Source organism: Pyxicephalus adspersus, chromosome Z, assembly GCF_032062135.1.
Source record: "Pyxicephalus adspersus chromosome Z, UCB_Pads_2.0, whole genome shotgun sequence".
NCBI lineage: Eukaryota > Metazoa > Chordata > Amphibia > Anura > Pyxicephalidae > Pyxicephalus > Pyxicephalus adspersus.
In genome coordinates, this window is record NC_092871.1 from 89,328,161 (window position 1) to 89,353,009 (window position 24,849).

General features: G+C 42.2%; 1 protein-coding gene and 1 pseudogene across 4 annotated transcripts in view; both read right to left on the reverse strand.

Annotated features, from left to right (window-relative positions):
* The window catches only part of CLCN5 (chloride voltage-gated channel 5), a 24,837-nt gene extending 1,797 nt beyond the window's left edge, over positions 1-23,040 (reverse strand). Inside the window, exons 1-14 of one of the 4 annotated variants that reach the window (XM_072429403.1) lie at positions 22,945-23,040; positions 22,354-22,410; positions 20,808-20,978; positions 17,469-17,614; positions 17,255-17,354; positions 15,261-15,448; positions 13,398-13,520; positions 12,279-12,485; positions 11,895-11,975; positions 9,191-9,733; positions 7,043-7,229; positions 5,209-5,607; positions 2,978-3,194; positions 170-2,167 (exon numbers count right to left, since the gene is read on the reverse strand). In XM_072429403.1, coding sequence (XP_072285504.1) covers positions 2,077-2,167; positions 2,978-3,194; positions 5,209-5,607; positions 7,043-7,229; positions 9,191-9,733; positions 11,895-11,975; positions 12,279-12,485; positions 13,398-13,520; positions 15,261-15,448; positions 17,255-17,354; positions 17,469-17,614; positions 20,808-20,952 — 2,427 coding nt within the window. In that variant the 5' untranslated portion in view covers positions 20,953-20,978; positions 22,354-22,410; positions 22,945-23,040 and the 3' untranslated portion in view covers positions 170-2,076. Of the gene's footprint in view, positions 1-169; positions 2,168-2,977; positions 3,195-5,208; positions 5,608-7,042; positions 7,230-9,190; positions 9,734-11,894; positions 11,976-12,278; positions 12,486-13,397; positions 13,521-15,260; positions 15,449-17,254; positions 17,355-17,468; positions 17,615-20,807; positions 20,979-21,429; positions 21,614-22,353; positions 22,411-22,871; positions 22,913-22,944 lie in introns of those variants that run through there. The other 3 variants (XM_072429405.1, XR_011923225.1, XM_072429402.1) reach the window with 3 other exon arrangements.
* On the reverse strand, positions 4,623-4,732 carry LOC140344664 (U2 spliceosomal RNA; annotated as a pseudogene).
* Positions 23,041-24,849: the final 1,809 nt, after the last annotated feature.

The window sequence follows — 24,849 nt, forward strand, 5'->3', positions numbered from 1 at the left end:
CAGCCCAGCAGGGATGGGGGGTTCCAAGTCAGTTCCGCACACCACTGCTATGTCCACCATTGATATACAATTACATTGCCAGAAGTACAAGTTTTGACACATTGAAATAAAAGAAATTAAAAACCTTCTTGCCGTAGCTTTCTGCACTTTGAAATAAGAACTCAAGAAATATTCTGAAAAAGTTGAATGTTTATTACCTAGTCAGGTTAATGGAAGTTATAATCCATTTTTATAATTTGGGACCAAATGTAATTAGAAAAGAAGTTTTGATTTTTAAATATTGAATCATCTAAATATTTATAGATATATGTAAAAAAAAACAAAATACAGAATTAAGCCAGCCTCTGCATGTGGAATCATTTTAAGTGTGCAGATCAAAGCTAATACAAGATCTGAGGGTCCAGAACATTACTTGGTGCATGCGCAAATCAAACTGTAATACATACTGATTTATACATCCAATATTTCATTTCAAGGTACTGCACCACAGGAGAGAAAAGTAAAAATAAGGCTGAGTAAGTGGTATAGTTTGCACGTATTGTAAGCCCAGCTGAACTTTCAGTCCAAATCAGGCAAATAGATTCCAGGGGTGTAGGAACAAAAAGTATGCAATGTTTTAAATATCTTCCTTGGGTAGTTAAAGGGTTTTATAGTCTTTGTGTGTCAGTGTTTCTCAACCAGGGTTCCACCAGAGGGCGCTAGGGGTTCCTTGAGCAATATGCAATTTGCACCTCTCAGGTGAGTTTAGGTGACACCAACGATCTTTTTGGCTATCTCTAGATAAGAGTAGAAAGGCCTGTCTGTTGTCAGCATTCAGTCGAGAAAGACCCTTACTTGCTGTGTAGAAGCAGCGGCTTCTCTACATAGGTCTGGTATGCCTTTTGCTGAGTCAGAAGCAGAAGGTGGCATGAACTTTGTTGATTGGAGAACTCTGGCTCTGACTTAGCAGGACCTTTGGAGAGAGACCACTGCTTTCAGAGAGCAAGGGTCTTTCTCTATAGCATGTTGGCGGGAAAATGGCTTTTCTACCAGAGATGAGCAGTACAGAGTAAAAAACAAAGCCTTTTCAACTTTCTCATTCTGCACCAAGGACCATTGCTCTTTGTCTTCCTTCAACACTCACCTAGTCAAACATGTAACCCCAAAACCACCAAAACATATGCTCCCCTTCTGATTGGAGAGTTCAAGCTCTGACTCGAGGGGGTTGTCCAACCTCGGCAAGGAGACCACTGCTTGCACATAGACAGGCTAGGTCCGTGTTTGTCAAGCAGGGTTCCAGGGGTTGCTTTGGATTCCTTGAAGATTGAGCAATTTGTGCCTATCAGGTCAGTGTAAGTGACACTAATGATGTTTTTGGCTATCAGTAAGGGTGACATTCTTCTCAATGTCTAGCAATGTAAGAGGAATTCTTCCCACTGACCCCACACTAATGTACTGTGATCTGTGGATATAATAATTATAGAAGGGGGGCCCTGAAGACCTGAAACTTATTTCAAGGTTCCCCCATGTTAAAAAAGTCAGGAAACACTGGTTTAGGTCCTTCTCTGCCTGCAGCATGCAAGCTTTTTTTCACCTGTAAGTCTTTGCACACTTTTCATTTTGATACACCAGGAATCTATTTTGCAGATTTAAACGAAAAAAGTTCATTTGAGTTTTGAATGCATTTCTTGGCACAAGAAAAACAAATCTCGTCTTCAAGTCCTTCTTTGCTGCATACAGTGATAAAGTTTGACCTTTTCAGACAGGAAAATATGTAAATTTAAATATATAACTTATTTTTTTTTCTTATTAAAGGAGCTTTACCATCCATATCCTTGGCTTGCTCCTTTTTGCTTTACCTGAAGGAAAATCGGCGATTATATGAACACTGCAGGTGAGACGCACAGGTTGTATGCTGCCAACGAGGAAACGGCCTCCGCTCTAGCAAATTTGAGAAAATAAAGTGCCGAAGGCTTCGATTGCACAAAGCAAAGAGACACTTCTCTTCACAGTATATAAAGGTGACAAATACACCGTAAGGTGATAGAAAAGTATGGCTTCACAGGATCCAGAAGTTCATGTGACGGGTACAAAGATTCAATTGAACAATATAGAGTCTGGATCTTGGTTGGCCATCTGTGCAATGTGCTTGAGGACGTCTTTCTTTGTAATAATGCCCAGCAGTCTCCTAAAAAAGAAGAAAGAAAACAAAAAAGTTAAAAACCACTCGGAGAAAGTACAAGCAACTTTAAATCTGCCCCTCTGGGCTTCCAGTTGTTTCGACTCTCCATCTGAAATTGTCGTTTCTTATATCATTATATTGTAAGTTTCTTACAATGGGGCCTGAGGAAGATGCACTTACATGAGTGAACCTGGGTGTTGGAATGGATGGATTAGCTTTTTGTTAGCAAATGTTTTCAATCCTGGACTAGATCCATTTCAGGTTTGTTCAATCACCCAGGTTCACTGATGAAAGTGTATCCTCTCCAGTCTTGGAGAGCTTTAATAAATCAGGCCGGCTGTATATTATAAGCTGCAGCTGGTTGGACAGAGTCTGCCTTATTTACTGGATGGTAAATACTGCATAATCTAGCCCCTACCTCCCAGCCTGTCCCTGGTCTAATGCTTTCATTCATTGGATTTCATTTATTTCATGGAGGCTCGGCATCAAATGTAGGGCCTAGGGTGGTCTGCATGCAGATACGACTCTAGACTGACACACACTCATCAATCAGCTTTGCTGCAAAAACTTAATTCTGCTAAAGATCTCTCCTAACTGGGACCTGGTGTTATTTTCCACACATTTTACCATCATCATCACCCCTTTTCCTTGTTTGTCATCTCAAACACACCCAGAAACTCTTCCTGCAGTTTGTAAAATTGAAAATGAATCCCATTATAGGGTTTCAATCATAGATCCAACCCTGGACCTCTACACAAGGGTAACATCACTCCAACCGATATGAGTAAGACTGCTTGAGTTTAGAACATTACTCACCCATTATGAGTCACTAGACACTGGCGCAATCCCAGTTTGCGGAATATGTCCACCACAATTTCCATAGGTGTCTGGTCTGTGATAGTGAATGGACTAAGATCCATAATGGAGCGGAGTTTTAGACTGGGAGGTGACGTAGGAGGTTGGGGAGGCATGTGTTCAGTGAAGTAGATCCTGGATGTACTCACCACCCCCTCTCGTTTCTTTCTGGCACTTTCTGTAATATAAAATAGGAAATGTATTATTAGGCTAGTCTCTGTTCAAGATGAAATCCAGGGATAGGACGAAAAAACCCTTGTAGAGGGGCTCTCCCCAGATTGAAGTTTGGATGGATATAAAAGACACCCAATAATGTATCTTCAGAATTATGAATATGTTATTTTGTGTATTTTTTATTCCAAACAGCTTCTTGCAAGCAGGTATCTCCCCAGCAGGTGCGTCATCATGATGGCTGTGGTCACAGTACTCCAGGACCTAATGCAGCATGGTGGCTCAGTGGTTAGCAGTCCAACCTTTGCTTCACTGGGTACCAGGATTGACTCTGGGCCAGCACAATATCTGCATGGAATTTGCAGGTTTTCCCCGTGTTTGTGTGGGTTTCCTCTGGGTACTCTGGTTTCCACTCACATTCCAAAAACATGCAGTTAGGTTTATTAGCTTCACTCACAAATTGACCTTATACTGTGGTAATGCAAATGACCGAGGTAGGGACATTAGATTGTGAGGAACAGCTAGTGACAAGACTATGGACTTTGTACAGCGCTGCGTAATATGTTGGGGCTATATTAATACTGTGTAATAATAATAATAATAATATTAATAATAATAATAATAGTGCAGTGTTTCTGAAACTTTTTAACATGGGGGAACCTTGAAACAATTTTCGGGTCTTCAGGGAACCCCTCCTATAATTTTTTTTTTATCGAATCTCGTGTAGACGTGCCCGATAAAAAAGTGTATGTGCAAAAACACCACACAAAAAATGTGCACTGGGGTACTATTCTGATCCCTCCTTGAACGAGGAAGTGCCACCCAATTTCCCTAGGCCCTCTGAAGCGAGGCTCCTAACGAGGGCTGGGTACTGAGTCCATCGAGCCGAAGCTGAAATGGACCTACTAGCCCCTCTGGCCGAAGCCAGACGGGGTTCTTTTCTCTGTGGGACCGCCTAAGCAGGTCCCACCAGATACTAAGCTGGGAGTAAGGGAGAGCGCCTGGCTGTTAGACCAAAGCACTCTCCCAGACGTCAGGGCTTGCCCATAAGGGAATAGCACCCTCCATCAAAGTGGCACACAAATACCACACTAGTGACTGTGACAAACAGAAAAATACATAAAAAAATAAGTGCTCAGTGCATATCACACTGGGCAAAGGTAAAAAAATTGCCCATCTACGTGCCTGTGTACGTTAAAAATCAAGTGGGTTCCTGGGCCCAAGTGAATTTAAGGTACCCCTAGTTCGCCACTCCAGAGGGACCACACTTAGCGAGATTCACATAGCTCCCAAGACCTGATGACTAGACCAAGGTTTCCCCGCACCAACCAGCGGGTCAGTCCAGTATCTGGGAGCTCTTTCCCAGGGCGGGCCCCACGCCTCTCTCCGGTGGGCGGCCCCTTACAGAGCTACACCATCTAGCAGACTGTCCTTAACTAGGTACTAGTGCACTGTATTATTGCCAGGACTACAGTGCAGTTCCACCCTGAACACTGGAAGGATTGGGTACTACACTTGATCTTAGCCAAAAGGCCGAGAAGCGATTATAGGAACCCCTCCTATAATTACTATATCCACAGCTCTCAGTATTTTAGTGTGGTGGTCAGTGGGATGAATTCCTCTTACATTGCTAGCCATTGGGAAGAATGTCACCCTTACAGATAGCCAAAAAGCTCATTGGTGTCACGTAAACTGACCTGAGAGGTGCACATTGCTTATTGCTCAGGGAACCCCAAGCACACTCTGGAGGAACCCTGGTTGAGAAACACTGGGACATCAAGACTGCAAAACCCTTCAACTACACAAAGAAAGTGAAGGAACCTATTGTGAGGTCACTGGACTAGGAAAAAGAAATGCAAGTAAAAAAGTATGCAAATGGGTTTCTTTAAAATAAAAACATGTGCTGAATTGAGATGGGTCATGTCATTGCTTAAAATATGTAACATTTTTACAGTAAAATATTTTAAAAAAGCCTCAAAATGTGTTTTACAAAATAAAACAAAAGGAAAGAAGAAACCTACCGATAGAGATAATCAGGTCTCTTCTTAGTACAAAGCCCACGAGCCTTTGAGACTCTCGGGAGACCACAACAGGAAAGCCGCTGTAGGTCGTTTCGGTGATTGCGGCTTCGATATCAGCCACTGTCATACTGTCCTGAGTGATGACCGTCAGAGATGGGTCGTTGCGTCTTGGGCGCATGACATCCATGGCTAATGTTTTATGGCTGAATTCTTCTTTGGCTTCCAAGAAAGGATACCCGTTCAAATGGATATGAGCATCATAAATACTTTCCCTTCCTAAGGCATCTGCTACCCATTTGCTGGTCATGGCTGCAGCCATTAAAGGCACAATGTATTCCAGTCCACCGGTTAGTTCAAACATGATTACTACGAGGGAGACGGTCATGCGCGTGGCTCCTCCTGCAATGGACAAACATAAATGGAAAGGTTGAAGGTTAAAAGTTTTACAAATGCACAAACATTACAAAAAAGTAATATTCCACACTTTCATCCAAATTGGATGAGCCAGAATAAACCAGACCTCACTTATTTTGTAAATATATATATTGACATATGTCAAGTTTCCCTTGACGTGAACCTGTGGTTGGGTTATGGAGGTTTAAAAATTAATGCATTATGAACAAATACTAAATAATCTTTCAAAAAGCAATCACTGACCTCTGGAACTGCAGGTAATGTGGATGCAGGCATGCAGCAGCACACTTCCTCCTGCTCTCTGTTACCAACATGCACTAGGGCTTTTTTGCCTTCCTTTGGATCAACTATTCCCATAGGATTTTATATCTGGGATATTTTTATTATCATAGGGGTTAAACTTGATGGACTTATGTCTTTTTTCAACCTGACTTACTATGTAACTATGTAACATGGACTCCATAGCTCAGCTTCCCCCGTTCCTCTTTAGTAGCACAGCTTCCATTAGTCCCTCATTCCTTTAGTGTTTTTTAGGCTTAGAATGTTTCAACCCTCCCCAGACTCAGCAGCTCAGGCTGTTCTTTTCATCCAACTGTAACTCAGAAACATTGCTTGCCCATACTAGCAGTGATTTGGCAGTCCAGTCCTTCCTATAGTTACTTGGCATCTCATCCTATTCCTATCCCCCAAACCCCTTTTGGCACATCACTATGATTGGCTGCCTTAATAGCCAATATGAATGGGCGGGCAAACTTAACGTGGAAATAAAATTAAAATAAAAAAGTAACACTTACCTTTACTTCCGCAGATTCTCCAAGGCATTCCTTGAGTCGGTTCTTCGTTGTCCTGGTTTATCTCATTGTCCCAGAATGGAGGAAGCACCAGCCGCCACCATCCTCGTCCTTTTTCTGCCCACATCACCCAATTCTACACTGCACAGGCGTGAGATCGAGTGAAGTATTCTGTATTTGTAAAATAAAAACTGCCAATCTCACTGCATATTTGTGAGATAGATGGCACCTTTTTTTTTTTCCAGTGACTGAAAAGCCCCTTCTGCGCATGCTTGATCTCAGGCATGCGCAGAAGGAGCAGCCCAGAGTCCCCTGGGATATGTGATGTAGATATCCCAGGAGGCTCTGCGCCACCATTCAACCTTTACCACCGAGGTTGTAAAGACAGAAGGGGAGAAGCTTAGCCATTATTTTTTTAAAAGGACATTTAAATAAAAAAAACACAAAATTTTTTTTGCTTTATATATAAAAGAGTGGATAATACTTTTATAAAGTAAAAATTGTGGTGATAGGTCCACTTTAAGCACAATGAATAAAGTTGTTTAAGCCTTGCCTGTCGTATTGTCCTGATTTTTAGTCCTATCTGTGTATCTGAGTTACCACTTGGTTGAGCTGAGCACTGTACTTACCTAAGCAAGCAGCTGCACCCACCATGGCATAAAGACCCGGAGTAATGCAGTCGGCTCCTTGGCTACACCATCCTTTAAAGAGGAACCAATCGCGATGGTGGAATGCCAGCTGCTCCATACTGACCCCCATGAGTCTTCCCATTATGGCACCCACGGCCATACTTGGAATGAACAGACCAGAAGGAACCTAGGTAAAAAGAAATTGATGCTGTAAAGAAATGATTTCACAAACATAAGTGAATCTAAATCTAAAACTGAACACAGAGCAGATTCCCCTGATCACCCCTAACAGCAAGGTGCAGTTGGTCCAATATTTAATTATTGTTTACCACCAGAATAGTAAAAGTGATAGACAATCTGATATCTTTTTATTAGGAATCAGAGATATTTGTATGAGCAGTAAAACATTTTTAATATTCTAGAACAAGTCAAGAATTTGTTTTACTGAGTAAAAATCTCCTAATCTAACCTAATCTCCTTAACTAGAGTTTTTAGATACAAATATTATAACACATCAATTTTCTATAAAATGCCAACTTAGTTTTTATTGAAACAACATGGGGATCCCCAGACGTCGCACGCTACCACGTACAGCCAAATACAAAGCCACATCAGCAGCGGGACGTTGCGGACGCCAAGAGATTCCGGGGAAACATCAAGGGTTGTTTATGGAGCTTGGTGTTCATATTCATATTAGTGACTTGTCCTCTTATGAAAATCCTATTTTTAACTGATAAGGATGATAAGATATGGATTACTTCATTAGGATGAATATTTCTTGTGGTGTCACAAAACTCTCTAGATTTAATTGAATTATTGGTTGATGTTTTGAGATAAAATACTTTGATGATTTATTTAATGAAATTATTCAATGCAATATGTAATAAAAAAACATTTGAGGATTAAATAGATGATTGCTTTGTGTAATGAAAGCCATTCTTAAAAGGAGAGATTCTTAGTTTCTAGATCGGTTCTGTCAATGATTTGCTAATTGGTGATCTGCTTGCTTGCTTTTTTCCCTGACCCTGCTCTATGCACATTACACTTTTATGTTACATAATTAGTTTGAAAAAAGTCTATCAAGTCCAACCTCTAGGGAAATAAACATATCCCAGATATAAAACCCTATAAGACATAGTTGATCCAGAGGAAGGCAAAAAAACCCCCGGGTACAATTTGCTTCAACAGGGGAAAAAATTCTTTCCTGATTCCATGAGGCAATCGGGTCTCTGGTATTTTTATTTTAAAGCTTTAATCCCCAGTTATATTCTGTGCTTCTAGAAATCATCCAGCTTTTTCTTAAAGCAATCTATAGTAGTTGCTGAAACTCCTTCCTGAGGGAGCCGATTCCACATTNTCACANCCTTACAGTGAAGAATCCCTTCCTTATCTGGAGCCTTAACTTCTTTTCCTCCAAACACAAAGATCGCCCCCCTTGTTCTTTGTAATGACCTTACAGTGAATAATGGGGAAGAGAGTTCTCTATATGGACCGTTTATATATTTATACAGGGTGATCATATCCCCCCTTATACGTCTCTTCTCAAGGAAGAAGGAATGATTGTATTTCAGTAATAAACTATTTTCTTTTTTGTCCAATATATGTATTAGAAAACATTTACTGGTTCAGAATTCTGATGAAACATTTATAGGTCCCATGGTTATTTTCTGAAGAAGCAGGTGATCTATCAGTGAAACGTTTCAAACAATTTACCACTAAGATTCAATCAATAGCTTTTAGGAAAGTAGAAATGTGTATTTTATATTGAATGTATTTTAATATGTAAATTGTTTAAAAAAAAAACTAAGTTGGCATTTTATAAAAAATTGATGTGTCAAAAATATTTGTGCCTAAAAAGTCTAAAGAGAATTGGATTTTTGATGTATATATTGGGATGTGGCACACATAATGATTATATGAAAAATAGCAAACTAATGCAATATATTTGTTTTACTGAGTATTATGTGTGGCCCTATGGCCAGGGGCCACACTTGAGGCCCCCCATATGGTGGGAGTTAACTACCATTAATTTGGCAAATCTAAGTAATGTCTGTCTATACATGTTAAATGCTAATATATAGGGGCTCCTAATCAAGAATCACTTTTAGACATTCTTCTACAAAGATGGAATAACGCCCTTTACCTTACCTTGATACCGAAAGTAAAGATGGTGATGACCGCTTTAAATATTAATGCTAACGACAGCTGCCACAACGCAGTGTAGACTCCACTACGTGCCGAGCGGTCGGGTAAACTCCCGACATTCGTACTATTGAAGTCATTATTGTAATCACAAAGTTTGGACGAGTCTAATAACCCACAATCATTGAAAAGTTCTGATATTAGTTCACTGGAACTTGTTCGAGTATAATCATTGGGAAAGGCTAAAATGGCTGTGATGGCTGTGACCACCAGAACCTCCGTCACTGGATAGTGGCCAAGCTTCGTGGTCTTCCTTCGACGGCACCAAGCGATGTTTCCCCGAATGAAGAAGGCGCCCCACAGGCCTCCAAATATCCCGAGGAGAATGAACGGGATGAGTTCAATGAGATGCCAGGGGGTGTGAAACTCCACATAAAACAGAACTAAACGGCTGTTCCCGAAAGGATTGATGGAGCGCAATGTGAAAGCTGCTACTAACGCAGCAAAGAACGACCTCCAAAGGGTCTTCAGTGGAAAATAATAGCTCACCTACAAAAAATAAATGAAAGCTGTAAACATAGAAAAGTCACTGTGGATATCAATGTAATAAGACTTTGAATATTTCAGCAAATTTCCCTTGCAATTATTACATGCCACGAGAGTGCTGCTGGGTGCGGCCATCTGGGATGTGATCCGCCCCAAATGACATTCTTTAGCAATGTTTCTCAAACAGGGTTCCTCTAGAGGTTTATATAAAAATATTAAAAAAGAAGGACAGAGTGATTTGGGGTTTTAGGTGGCAAAATCAAGTTATAATAGTGAATTCAACTGCCATTCACATTATCAAATATCATTATCATATAGGTACAAAGGATTAGCCACTCCCATTCAAACTTCATGGGAATTGATATTTTGATTCTACACAGAGTACTAACAAATTAATATAGCAAAAAATAACATCTCGCTGCCTGACACGTTTTGCCTATTCTTTAGGGGTTTATGTGTCGTTGTTGTTTATGTGATGTTGTTGTTGACTGGATATTTCTTGTCAGGAATATTTGTGAGAAATTCTCCTCGGGGTAGAAACAGTAATGTCACCTGGATTCCTGCAGTGCTTCAAGCAAAGTGTGTTAGGACAGCCAGAGAGTCTGCCTTTCCTAACACAATGCTTGAAGCACTGCACGAATCCAGGTGATTTCCTCCCCTCTCTCACTCACTCTCCCTTAAAGGACGGTTGGGACGGTTGGGACAAATTTCTCCCAAATATTCCTGACAAGTAATATCCAGTAAACAACATCTGCTAATGATCTCACATAAACCCCTGAAGAAGCCAATAGGTGAAACGCATCAGGCAGGGAGACGGTATTTTCTGCTATAATAATTAGAAAATACTCTGTATAGAATCAAGATATCAATGCCCATGAAGTTTCAATGGGAGTGACTAATCCTTTGTACCTATAGGATACTGATATTTGATATTGTGAATGCCGATTGAATTCACTAATAAAATAACTTGATTTTGCCGCTTAAAACACCTCGGCAACTTTTTGAAACAATCGGAGGAAGAGCTAGCTATCTTTGCTTATAAAAATTTCTCCCGAGGTTCCTTGTGCAATGAGCAAATTGTTCTCATATCAGTTACTACTGACACCAGTAAAGGTGACATTCTGACCACTTCTTTATTATACTGTGAGCTGTTGATATAGTAATTATAACCGGGGTTCTTTGAAGATATGAAAATTATTTCAAGGGTTCCCCCTGACTGTTCTTTAGTGTTCCTCCGTAACTCTTTCCCCAGTAGTAACAACAAAAGTTTTTAAAGGGAGGTGAAGGAGCTGGATCAGCCTGCACAGCAATAAAAAACTCCCAGAAGAGGAAAGTGCTGTGACATTAAGCAGGAAAGGAACCTGTTCTAGGGAACTGACTCACCTGGCGCTGTCATACATTCCAGTAAGTTCAAAGAACCATTGTACTTACTAGCAAGTATGCATTATTTTTCTGTGTCTCAATCTGCAATGTTTCCAGCTGATGACGTCCCCCACCTCCTAGATTGTAAGCTCTGCGGAGCAGGGTCTTGTCCTCCTGTGTCACTCTCCGTATTTGTAACCCCTATTTAATGTACAGCACTGCATAATATGTAGGTGCTATAAAAATCTGGTTTATTATTTATAGTGATAGGGCAAGGCCTGGAATTATGGCTATTGCAGGATCCTAGAATATTGGTATTAGGAGCTGACCAGCAGACTCTGCCTATAACTCCTAGATTGTAAGCTCTTCAGGGCAGGGTCCTCTCCTCCTCCTGTTTCAATGCCAGTATTTGTCATGTCATTTGTCATCCTGTATAATAATAATAATGACAGGGTCATGATTACGTTCCATGGCCATGCCACGCTTGTGTTCCATAATCAATACCTGCCAGGATACATAATAACCGGCCCAGGACACTTGTAAAGGAGCTTCTGGAAACCTCAGTGTCCATGTACACCCCACTGCACCCTTAACCGCCCCCCCCCCCTCCCCCCTCCATCCCTAATTGCAATGTCCCTTTTCACTCCACTGCTTTTATATAAAATAAATTATGTATACAACAGGGCAACAGAAGGATTTAGCATCAACCAGGTCGTGGAAATAGTGAAATAATTCTGGTGAGTTAAGTCTTCCTGAAAACAGAGAAAACAAAGAAGGAATGGGATCACAAATGTGCATTTACCTCCTCCAGACTGAAAAGGACTCCTCCAATAGGAGCTCCAAAGGCCACAGATACACCAGCAGCAGCTGCAGCAGACAGCACCTAGTAAATAAAAAGAAAGCGTCACCATTACTGTGTATTGCACATAAAGACCCTCAAGACATTATAAATGCATCAGCCAAGAAATGAAACCCCATTACTTAGGTGAGTATGCAGCAGGAGATGGTCTGTGCCGGACAAAAACTGGGCATGCATCAGGATGTACATAATTGTGTCATCTCCAAGCTGACATCTGAGTTCAGAAAGAAGAAGCTAGCCTCATCTCCCCCCTACATATGATCGAGATTTGGTGTCTTTAAGGATGAACATGGAGAACCCAAAAACCTTTTATGTTCTATGCTTTACCTCTCTCCTTTTGGCTTCATTTTTGCGGTACTTGGTAAAAAGATGGCACAGGATGTTCCCACAGCAGCAGGCCACATGAATGAGGGGTCCTTCCTTCCCCAGGCTGAGCCCCGATGATACAGCCAGCACCAGGGTCATGGTCTTGATCATCAATGTCCACTTACCCAAGTAGCCTCGGATGATGAAACCACTCAAGATGGTTTTAATCTAAAGGTTAAAGAACATGCAACCAAATCAGCGAGACAATATACTGGTAGCGTTGATTACAGATATAGAATCTACCTTGCCAGGTGAGAACCATTACTGGCTGCTCATTGGATTATGGAGGACAATAGGTGGGACTTAACAGCTTTTATCTAAGGCTTGGCTTCTCTGGGAAGCACAATATGAAACCATGACTAGCGCTTCCCCTAATTCTATGCGTCAGGAAAAATCAGACTACACCAGCAATATAGATAACTGTTGCAAAAAGCAGCAACCCAGGGATGACATATTAGCCACAAGGCCTGTAGTGAAAAATAAAAACTACGGAGGACCAAGTAAAATTCGCTAGCAACAGCTTGGGTCTGCTTGTAATTTTGCGTAAAGGTTACACAAGCATAGGCTACAGCTGAACTCCAGGGAGTTTAAAAAAAGACACAAATTATTGTATTTATTAGGTAAATAATGAGGATTTGCTGAGAACCAGTCAGCTGTACATCATGCAAATGTTTTATCAATATCACACTGAAAGAATTGAGAGCAGAGTAAGCAAAAAGAGATCATCCATCTACTGCTGCTCTTTTACCGTCTGTTGGTGGAGAAAAGACACCAAAACATTCCAGAACTGTAAGTGGTGTCATCTACCCAATGTACATCAATTTGACTGGACAGACAAGAATGTAAATCCTTTGGAAGGTAAGCACCCTCGTATTTGTATAAATGTATTTTATTTTCTTAGCTTTTTCACTGGAGATCAGATGTACTAGGTCAGCACAGCTAACGGTTTACAACATGCCATGGTATGCAACCTTAAGGTTTACAATATGTCACAAAAAATAAAAGTGCCCAGCTTTTCTCATAGAATCTGTATTTTACACTATAATAAATGCAACTGTGTCGCTGCAGGATTTGGCTTACCTCAGGGATACCGGAGCCGCAGGCATACGGTGCAAAGTTGCGGACTAACAAGACAGCAAGGAGGGAGAAGAGAAGGGCCCATATGATGTACATTATATAATTCAGAATGTAAGGAAACGCCCCCTGCAAACACCACAAGAAGAATATTAGATCACAAATTATTATAGTCAACAGGTAATCACAAATACACTGTGATAGATATGTTTTATTATCTCAGGGCCTATAAAATATAGTCAAAAATAGGTGGCCCTACGTCACCCAATCATAAGCTTAGGTGTTTCCAGTGAATGGTATTGGTAATACTACAGCACAGACATTGTGACCTTTAAGCATTTTGTTGAAGACCCTTTTCTTTCCACGACTGTGCTCCCATGTATGGAACTGGCTTTGTATACATATAGTTTGACCTGTCTGGTGTGTAGAAACTTGAGTGTCCTGACCTAAACCATACCAAACACCTTTGGGATGAATTGGAATGGTAAGCCAGATCCTCTCACCTAACATCAGGATCTGACCTGGGGGAATATCAGACACCCTTCAAAATCTTGTGAAAAGTCTTCCCTTTAGAATGAAGCTGTTCCTAATGAGAGCAACTCTAATGGCCATGGTGTTGGAATGGGATATACAAGATCATAGTGGTTTGCTGGTCAGGTGTCCACAAACATTTGACCATGTAGTAAATATCTAAAGGCACTTTTTGTTCTTTGATCTCAGTGAGGATTTCCCTTCACTTCTTGTCCCACAAAATTAGAAATAAGGGTAAAACTCTGCTCTCTGTTGTTGTAAACACTTTAAAGAGGACCTGGCACAAAAAGAACAGGCACACAGCATAGCACTAGTCAGCAACATTGCTTGTGGTTTCCTTTCACATGACTGACATACCATTCTAGGTTCAGCAATGTGTTGGACATCTTGGACCCTTTCCTTCCTCATGTCAGAGCCTCCAAAAAGGAAGAGCAATACGGGGAATTGTAGCAAGATCATTAATTCTTACTGCAAATCTTGTGAGACTAGCAAAGGCAGCAGTGCGTTAGATGTTAGCACTCTGGCTTTTGCAGCGCTGGGTCCCAACTATCTGCATGGAGTTTGCAGGTTCTCCCCGTATTTGTGTGGTTTTCCAGGTACTCCGGTTTCCTTCCACATTCCGAAAATATGCAGTTAGGACAATTGGCTTCCCCTCAAATTGGCCTGTGTTAATGACAAATACCTATCGGGAGGAGATTACGACACCCTTTCAAGAACAGCTAGTCACATGACTATGGATTATGTACAGCACTGAATAGTATGTCAGCACTATATACCTGTACTATAAACTGTGTATTAATAATAATCCAATGTCCCTACCATACACATGTCATTTCCACAGTCTAAGGTCAATTTTGGGAAAGCCAATAAACCTAACTGCATATTTTTGGACTGTGGGAAGAAACCAGAGTACCCAGAGGAAACCCACACAAACACGGGGAGAACCTGCAAACTCCATGCAGATAGTGTCCTGGCTGAGATTCGAATATGGGACCCAGGGCTGCTAACCTCTGAGCCACCCAGCAGTGCTTCAGATCTCACACTGCAAATATACATACAAATATAGTATGTTGCACACACAGTGCACTATTTTTCAGGAGAAATCCCAGACAAGAAGTTGAATTGGTATAGTACTAGGATTCATATCTTTTTCTAAATGTCCTTTTTCTTACAGCAAATCTTAACTTTTTTGGGGAATCTGATCAACTTTCATAGCAGTTCATTTAGTACATTTTACATTTGTCAGCTGTTAGAAACCATCTCAGACAAAATATATGTACTTGAAATCTGTGGGAGAAATGTGCGTGTAATGGTACAATGAAAAGACTAAAGTCTCACCTCTGATGCTCCAAGAATTAACTGAGACCAACTTCTCCATTCTGGACAGTTATTTCTATCTTCAAATTTCACATCCTCAGATTTCCAGCAGCACTGCTCGTGGTTAAACCAGAACCAGTTTACACAAATGCCTTCTTTTAGGTCCGTCATCCAGTGCGAGGAAATGTCAATCAGACCAGCTAAGGAACCTGAGATGGAAGTAAAACATATTGGTGAATATTAATATTATTATTACACAGGCGCCAACATATTATGCAGCGCTGTACATTAGACAGTGACACAAGAGGAAGAGAGGACCCTGCCTCGAAGAGCTTACAATCTAGGATATGGGCAGGGTCCTCTCCTCCTCCTGTGTCACTGTCTGTATCTGTCTGTCATTTGCAACCCCTATTTAAATTACAATGGATAAAACACCAAATCTGCTGCTACACCACAAAGGACACATGTATGGTAACTCCAACAATGAACTTCTTTAATGTTCTTCCTTTTGGTGTAATAAAATAAATCAGTGAAAGAGTTTTTTTTTTTTTATCAATGGTGCAAAAAAACACCTGCTTACCCTGCCAGAAGCTGATATGTTATTGTGCTTTCTCTATGCTAATTCTGATCTGTAAGAATTGTTCCTAGCTCTCTTTGAGCTACAAAACTCCCCATATGTATTCAGGAAAAGGAGGGAGTGTTCAGTAGAATGAACATATTTCACGTCCTAGGATCATAATGCTGCTTCTACAAAGATATTGTAATTCAAGCTCCTCTAGGACTAGAGCGTCAGATAAAAATAAAGAAAATAGGAAAATTGTGAAGTAGAAAGAATTGTATTTATACATCCAAGATTTATACATAATTATGTGTACAATCAATCATAATCATCAAACCTTAGTCCTGTTTACATTCACAGGAGTGGGATGGCTATGTTATACATATATACAACTGCCACCTTTCAATAGTTAACAAACAAAACATTGGACCGAATAGGTCGAGTATAACCCAACACATTTCTCAGAATAGGCTTCTTCAGGGGTACGATTGTGGCGGTTGTTTTTGGGATACTGGTGAGTGTACGTTCCAAATGGAATGTGGAAGGTTCATATGTGGATAACCAGGCTGTGTGTACCGTTGAGGTTACATGGGTTAGGTAAAGAAAGCAGAGGCTTTATAGGTAAATCAAATGTTTCTGGTAAAGACCTTGGGGTAACTGTGTGAGATGGTAAGGGGTTTTACTCTTGCTTAAAAGGGAGTAGTGTCAGGAAAGGTAATATGGTGAGGTTCCTTTGAAAGCTCTACAAAAGCTGTTCAAACATTGGATGCAAAACTGTCTCAAGGGTTGCTGGTGGTAGGAGATTGTGCACCTAGGGTTGTTTGAAAACCGCATGCCACCCTTGAAGGTTCTGTGAGTGCATGTATGTCGCCAGTGTAGCAGCCTTTTATATATAACCTATTTGAGGTTGCTCAAAACTAACAAGTCAGGTGAAAGCAAATCTCCTTCTAATCAAAGAAAATGGGAAAACTAAAGCTACGTACACACGTCCAATGGTTCTCACCTGATAATCGTCTCAGGGCCGATATCGGACGAGAAACTGGTGTGTGTACAGCGCCTGTCGTCTATCATCTGAACGACCATCCTGGAGAATCCACGGGTGATGGACAAGGAACAATTATAATGCAAGGGAAGGGGAGAGCGCGCAGCAGGGTGCCGCTCCATTGCTCTCTCCCTCCCCTCTTCATAGAGCAGAACGGTCCTGTATGTAAAACACTCGTTCATGCATCTTTCAGTCTCTTGTCATTGGAAATGGTTGTGAAAGATCCTTTCCAACGACAATAATTGCAGGTGTGTATGCGGCCTAATCTACCTCTTCGATTGTAAGCTCTTCGGGGCAGGGTCCTCTCCTACTCCTGTGTCACTGTCTGTATCTGTCTGTCATTTGTACAGTGCTGCGTAATATGTTGGCGCTATATAAATTTGGACCATACAAAACTGTTATGATTTTCTTTACCTGCAAACAAACCAATCAGCAGCATTAACATCCACCCAGAGAAAGCATCACTAACGCTGTGTAAAAGGGCCCATGTTGATTCTTTGCTTTTGCTTAGGATCTGTAAGATAAAAAGTTTTATTTCAATATTTGCCTCATCAGCAAATTCATTATAATCACAGAATACGTCATAACTGTCATACGGTCATTAAAAAATCAAAAATCAAAATCTTACTTCTCGGTGTCGATCCCGATCTCTGGACTTCTCCCGCACCCAATCAATAGTGTTAAAGTCCTCATAGGTTCCCAATCCCGGTACCTCCAGAAAATCCACCACCTTGTTTGATCCATGCAGTCCATTACCATTATAGGATGTGAAGCCTGAAGGCAGAAACACGAGTTACAGAAAAATCCAAATAAGATATTACTAAATTTGGGGTTCAACTGAATATGACCAACACACCTAGAATATGGACCAATGATGGGGTTCAGGTGTCCCCAGTGAAGGGTCCTGGTAATCCTCCATCATACAAAGACATTGCAGACAATTGTGCTCTCCCAGCCTTGTGGTCACAGTTTGGTGAAGACCCTTTTCTGTTCCCCCATGACTGTACCCCGGGGTACAAAGCCCCCTCCATAAAGACATGGGGGCACCAGTTTGGTGTGGAGGAACTTGAGTGTCCTGCACACAGCCCTGACCTCATCCTACTGAACACCTTTGCGATGAATTGGAATGGTGAGCCAGCTCTTCTTATCCAAAACCACCACCTGACCTGTACCTGAAAAATGTGGGAAAATTCCCACAGACTCAACCCAAAATCTTATGGGAAGCCATGCAAGAACAGTGGAGGATGGAATAAACACAAAGGGAGGCCAACTTCATGTTATTGGCCATCAAGGTTGGGATAGAAAACATATCCATATTCACACCCATGGGTTTGGAATGGAATGCTGAACAATCTTTGAGAGCTCACCAATGGGGAAAAATTCCTACTGCCTCTAAAATTTTGTGGAAAACTTCCCCGAAGAGTGGAGAATGTTATGGGATGGCAATGGCATATTATTGTAGAATTGGTCATTAGGGCATGGGTGAAGGAGGGCAACCCACATAGTTGGTGGCAAAGGAAAGGGTTTACTTTGGGTCCAACATCGAATCATTTTTAAATGCAGCACCGAATACTGTCACCCCCCCCACCGGGTATTCAATACAAACGCCTCTATTGCTCTACTCCTTCCATGTACCCCCCTCATAATTTAATTAACATATTTACCATATTAACTCACCTGCAATATCAGCACCTTCCCCTTGCATTTCCTATACCGTGCTATCTTCCTCCTGCACCGTCTCAGTTCTGAAACTTCCTGTCCGACTAAAGGTTACATCTCAATCTCCTCCTTTCCCATTGTATTAATCATTCATCCCCCCGCAATGCACTTAAGCACAAACATTTTCCAGGAGCTTTAAAGCTGAACTCCGGGCAAACAGCTGTTTATATGAGAGCTGTTTGACCTGCCAAAGGATTTGCATTTCTGTTTATTCAGTTCAGATGTGTACACATCTCTGCCATACATGGAAGAGGACCTGATTGTTCTCCTTTGCTGTTACACCTACAGATCTTGTACCTTAACTGGTCTGTGATTGGACAGTGAAGAAAAAGCAGCTGACAGATGAGCTCATTTCTCTGTCACTCTGCTCTCTCCATCCGTTAGCACTTTGAGCATTGATACACCTTGTGGGCTTCCTGTGTTAAGATTCCTTCTATCAGTCTTAGCTTTGCTCTGCAGGGACTGGAAGAGGTAGATAATGAAATATATATACACACACAACTGCATTCCTTTCAGCTTTAATTTTCACACCCTTTCCATACCTCACTTTGCATTTCTAAATTGTGACAAAGGTCGTCTTCGGTCATGTGATCATCAGGCCTGGAGAAAATATAACTGCAAGCTGATAGAACCAGACTGTGCAAGTTGCTGTTATATTGTATGGTGTGCAGAAATGTGTCTTCCTAACACAGCGCATGCACTTCCTTTGCTCCAATCTATGTGCTACCAAACCTATCCTACTTTATTCCTACATAGTCAGGTTAAAAAAAAACAAAAAGACATAAATCCATCAAGTACAACCACTAAGGAAATAAACATATCCCAGATATAAAACCCTATAAGACATAGTCGGCCCAGAGGAAGGCAAAATAAACCCCGGGTAGAATTTGCTTCAACAGGGGAAAAAATTCCTTCCTGATTCCATGAGGCAATCGGATATTCCCTGGATCAGCAGTCTCTGTTATTTTTACTTTAAATCCTTAATCCCCAGTTATATTCTGTGCTTCTAGAAATCATCCAGCTTTTTCTTAAAGCAATCTATAGTAGTCGCTGAAACTCCTTCCTGAGGGAGCCGATTCCACATTATCACACACCTTACAGTGAAGAATCCCTTCCTTATCCGGAGCTTAAACTTCTTTTCCTCCAGACACAAAGAGCGCCCCCTTGTGCTTTGTAATGATCTTACAGTGAATAATTGGGAAGAGAGTTCTCTATATGGACCGTTTATATATTTATACAGGGTGATCATATCCCCCCCTATACGTCTCTTCTCAAGGGAGAATAGATTCAGTTCAGCTAATCTCTCCTCATAGCGGAGCTCCTCCATTCCTTTTATTAGTTTAGTTGTCCTTCTCTGCACTCTCTCCAATCCCACAATGTCCTTTTTGTGAACTGGTGCCCAAACCTGGACTGCATATTCCAGATGTGGTGTGACCAATGCTTTGTACAGGATTATGTCTCCATCTCTGCAGTCTTTTCCTCTCATATTCCTAAGAATCAGCCGACAATGTGAATGCTGATAAATCGGTGAAGACTTTGGATGTGCCGGAGATATAAATTATATGGCACTGCTGGAGCAAGATGACCGAATGTCAATATGTAACTTATTAACGAGATTTGTTCTCAGGTGAACACAAAATCATCCAAGGAGCTGAAGGGTATTTGTGGATTAAGGATTCAGTAACTGCTTTTTGTGTTTTGTGAGAAGTGGGGGGTGAAAATGCAGCAGTGGGGGCGGGTAGGAGAGAATACAATAGTGGGGTAGGTACAGAAGAATGCAGAATTGTTTGTAGCTGGGTGATAATACAAAAGGGCAGAGGGGTAGCTGGGTGAGAATGCAAGAGTGGGGGTTGGCTATGAATGAATAGAAAAGTGGGTGGTAGGTGGGTCAGAATACAGGGGTTGGGGGTAGGGGTGTTAGCTGGGTAAGAACACCAGAGTGGGGGTAGCCAGGAATTCACCCAATTATCTTTCCCAGTAAATATAGAGAAGCTGGGTGATTAGAAATTAAGCCAGCGCTCCCTCTAGTGGCTTATTTACAAATCACCTGGAAACCACTCAGGTTGCCTGATTGCATAGGGGGCCCATTATTAGACAGGGGGGGGCCCCAGCACTCTAGGTTTAGGTGGTTCCCACACGTCCTTGGATGCATCCAACCCAACACAGGAAATGAAAAAACAAAACAACTTGGACTGGACCAGAAGACTACAGGAGGGGGGTCCTTTAGTAGGGGCCCCGGCTCCCTTACCCTGAGCCATTTCCCGGTCGATTGGGGGGACGTCATCGGATAGGTTAAAGTCCAGTGACCCTTCTGTGATCTCCACCAAATCTTCATCGCTGGTGCTGCTCTGGAAGCTGTTGAGGCTGCCCCGGCTGAACCCTTTGTTGTCCATCCCGAACCTTATAAAGCGGTGACAACCTGCAAAACAGAGCACACATCAATGTAAAAACAGAGACATAAAAATACAAAGCGAGAGGCGGAGGATGAACAAAGTCCGCTGGAAGCAATATATGTCTATGGACATCATATAACCACAGGCACAGTACATAGGTTCATAAAGGAGAACTGCCAGATCACCTGAGGCTATGCTGCCCCCTACTGTCTGAAGGCACAGAACAGGAGTGCCTAGGCACAGGAAGTCACCTGATACAAAGCTATGAGAGCACAGAACAGGAGGTCGGGTTACTTTCACCTACGCAACATCTCCAAAATCCGCCCCTACCTGTCCCCTGAGACCACCAAACTCCTTGTACACTGATATACAGCTATGAGGGTACAGAACAGGAGTGCCTAGGCACAGGAAGTCATCTGATATACAGCTATCTGGTAGGTCTAACAGAAAGCCCAATAGCTATGAGAAGGAGCTCACCTGACATGGTGACAACACTGCTGCAAGCTGTAGGGCATTGGCTCTATGATGTTAGCCTCCAACAGGAAGCACTGTTACTGGCAGGATCTCCAGGTAAACCGCTTTGCAAAAAAGTCACAAAAAAAAAAAAGCGTACACAGGGAAGCCCGAGGCCAAAGAAGAAACAGATGTGGGCTTGACATACATTCACACTGCGGGGATTTCAGAAGTCCGGAGGAAGGAAAATCATTTCCTGTTTCATTGCGGACGGTTCACCAGAAATATAAAGAAAACTCATCACACCCAAAGACCAATCAGAATCCTCAGGGTGGTCATGAGACCCATCATCTACATCATGTGACTCTGAATCTCACAGATCGTATCACTCAGCTTCACCCAATCAACACACTCATGTTCTCTCAAAAGTAAATCTGCAGCTTTTATCTAATGATCTCTGGTGATCCTGCCATAAGGCTTCATGATAAAGCACTTCCTGTTATAGGGTGACAACGCTCTGTCTGGGTCACTAAACTTTGCTTCCTTGAAGCATGTGTTGAAAGGCAGGCATGTGTTCCTAGTGGGCCAGCTATTGGGAGGAGTTATGCAAATTAAAAAAGAATGGGTGTTATTCAGGAAGGAGTGGGCGGTCCTATTACAGTTGTATTTGCATACAGACCTGGCTTGGTCACACTTTCTGGACTTTCTTTGATTGAAACAACTGAAATCCAATGAATGAAAGAGGCGGGGCCAGTCCTCCTGGAGAAGGAGGGGCTAAATCATGGTACAGTCCTCTCGCAAGGAAAGGGGACGGGCTTTAAGTGACTGCAGATTCTAATGCACATTGCTATACATTGTCAGCCTGAAACAGGACATGCTCTTCCTGGCAGGATCTCCATGTAAATAATATCAGGCACTTTGATAAAATGTATATAGTTTTGCACTCACCTGGTTTTGTAGCTTTATTCCCTGAATGTTGTCATGACTTGTATTCCCAGTCAGGACCTAAGAGTAAGAAAATCAGGAAAATTAGAACCAAAAGTTACATAGATTTGAATAGAGGGGGAGGAATTGGAACCCCCATCAGGCTTATATTGGCCCCATTTGGGGAGATTTATCTATTATTTCCATTGTTCTGGTGACAAGGAAAACCATTTCCTCGTCACTTCCTGTTGGGTCAGAAACACTGTGCCCCCCCCCCCAGATTTGCATTGCCATGGCTGTCCCCATTGCAGAAATCCCCTCCACACACTTCCTGTGTTGTCACCAGAACAGGAAGTGATAGGGAAAGGAGTTTAGAAGCTTTCAGGGGCCTGTAATTGGCTCCAACTGCTCCCAAACCTGGGTTATGGTGAACATAGAGCACAGCAAGAGCCCAGAGCCGGTCACACAGGGGCCCATTACACCACCCCCAGTGTGGAGGAGACAGACCTGGGGGTGACATGGAGAGATTCCGCCATACTTACCTGCAGGAAATCAGCACCCCCACCCCCACTGATATGACACAGCTATACATCGCTATATACAGCCACTGCTTACCTCACTCTGTAAGTGCAAAACATGTGACCAGCCCCGACCAATCAGCAACAGTCAAGTCTGTCAGGGTATGTAGCCCCGCCCACATATGGCGTAATCTCATCCGGCTTCATTGTCAACAGTGCTCCGCTCGCTAGAGGCCGAAGCTTCTTTGTATTTTGTCTTCTGCGTTCTCTCCAATACAGCTGGATTGGCTTCGACAAAATGGCCGCCAGCCGGCTGTATTGGTGGGAGGTTCTGGGTGTTGCTAGGTTACTTCTGTGAACTCTTTATTATTCTCATGGCGTTTATTTGTTGTAACTCGGCTTTTTTTTATATATTTAATTTAGTGAGCATTGGCTGTGCCCCAAACTGACGAATTCAATTATTATTTGAATAAAATGTAATGTTCCTTTTATGAAAGTAAATAAGTAATTGCCAAGCCAATTAGTCCACCAAAAAATAAAATGGCTGCCCTGGCAGTCAATAGGCCAGACTGGTTGAGTCGATAGGAAAGCATCGGGCCAAGCTGTTTAATAAGAGGTCACTCGGGCCAAAAAATCCATTATAGAAATTAATGGGAAACTTCTGCGCCAAGGTGTCCACCATAAAAGACAATGAACGACTGGCAGTCAATGGGCCAAGCTGGGTAAAGTCAAAGTCAATGGAAGAAGCGTTGTCATAGAAATAAATGGTGGAGGGGGCACTGGGCCAAGCTATCCACCATAGAAGTCAATGGAAGACTGGCAGCCAATGGGCTGGTTGACAATGAAAGGCCATGGGGCCAATCTGTCCATCATAGAGAAGTATCAAGGGCCACCAGGCCTAGCTGTCTTTCATAAAAGTTAAAGGAAGGTCTCAAGGTCAAGGGGTCCACCAAAGAAGTGAATAGGAGATCACCAAAAGAAACTGTCCACCGTTGATATGAGTAGGCATTCCACAGGGCAAAGCTATCATATAAATGAGGGGCCACTGGCCTAGCTGTCTTATGTAGAAATTAGTGGAAGGCCTCTGGGCCAAAGGGTCCACTAAAGAAGTTAATGAAGGACCACTAGAATGTGCTGTCAACCATAGAAATGAATGGGGGGGGGGGGGGTGTCAGTCACAGAAATGAATAGGAGGCCACTGGGCCATAAAAATTAGTGGACATTCCTCAGGACCAAGCTGTCTCTGGGTCATAAATAGTAAACCTCTGGGTCAAGGTGTCCACCATAGAAATTAATGGGGTAGGGGCGGTGTGGAGGCCAAACTGTCCTCAATAGAAATGAATAAATATTCCACAAGGCCTAGCTGTCTCTCGTAAACATAAATGGTAGACCACTGGGTCAAGGTGCCCTCCATAGATTGGGGGGAAATTGTGAGGGGGTTAGGAGGGCCAAGCTGTCAGTCAAATTCATAAAGGAAATGGAAGGCCACCGCACCAAACCGTCCACCATAGAAATACATGAACATTGCATAGGGTCAAGCTGTTTGTCATAGAAATACATGGTAGACTACCTGGTCAAGGTGGGAAGTATCTGGGCCAAGGTGTCTACCCTTAAAATAAATTGTGGACCGCCGTGCGGAACGCTTTGTCATAGAAATTAATGGAAAGCCTTTGGGCTAAGGCATTCACCACTGAAGTGAATGGTAGACCATTGGGCCATGCTGTCCACCATTAAAATGAATTTGGAAGGGGGAGTCAAAGGCCAAGTTGCCTGTCATAGAAGCAAATGGTGGGCCACTAGACCAAGCTCTCTGTCATAAAAATTAATTGGAAGATACTGGGTCAATGTGTTCATCATAGAGGTTATTGGTAGGTCACTATAGAAATGGGAGCCCAAGGTGTACACAGTCGAAATAAATGGAAAGCTAAGATTTCATCGATACCAGCAAGTAGGCAGCCTCCATGCCAAGCTATCCAATAAGCTTTCATGTATTAGTAGGGAG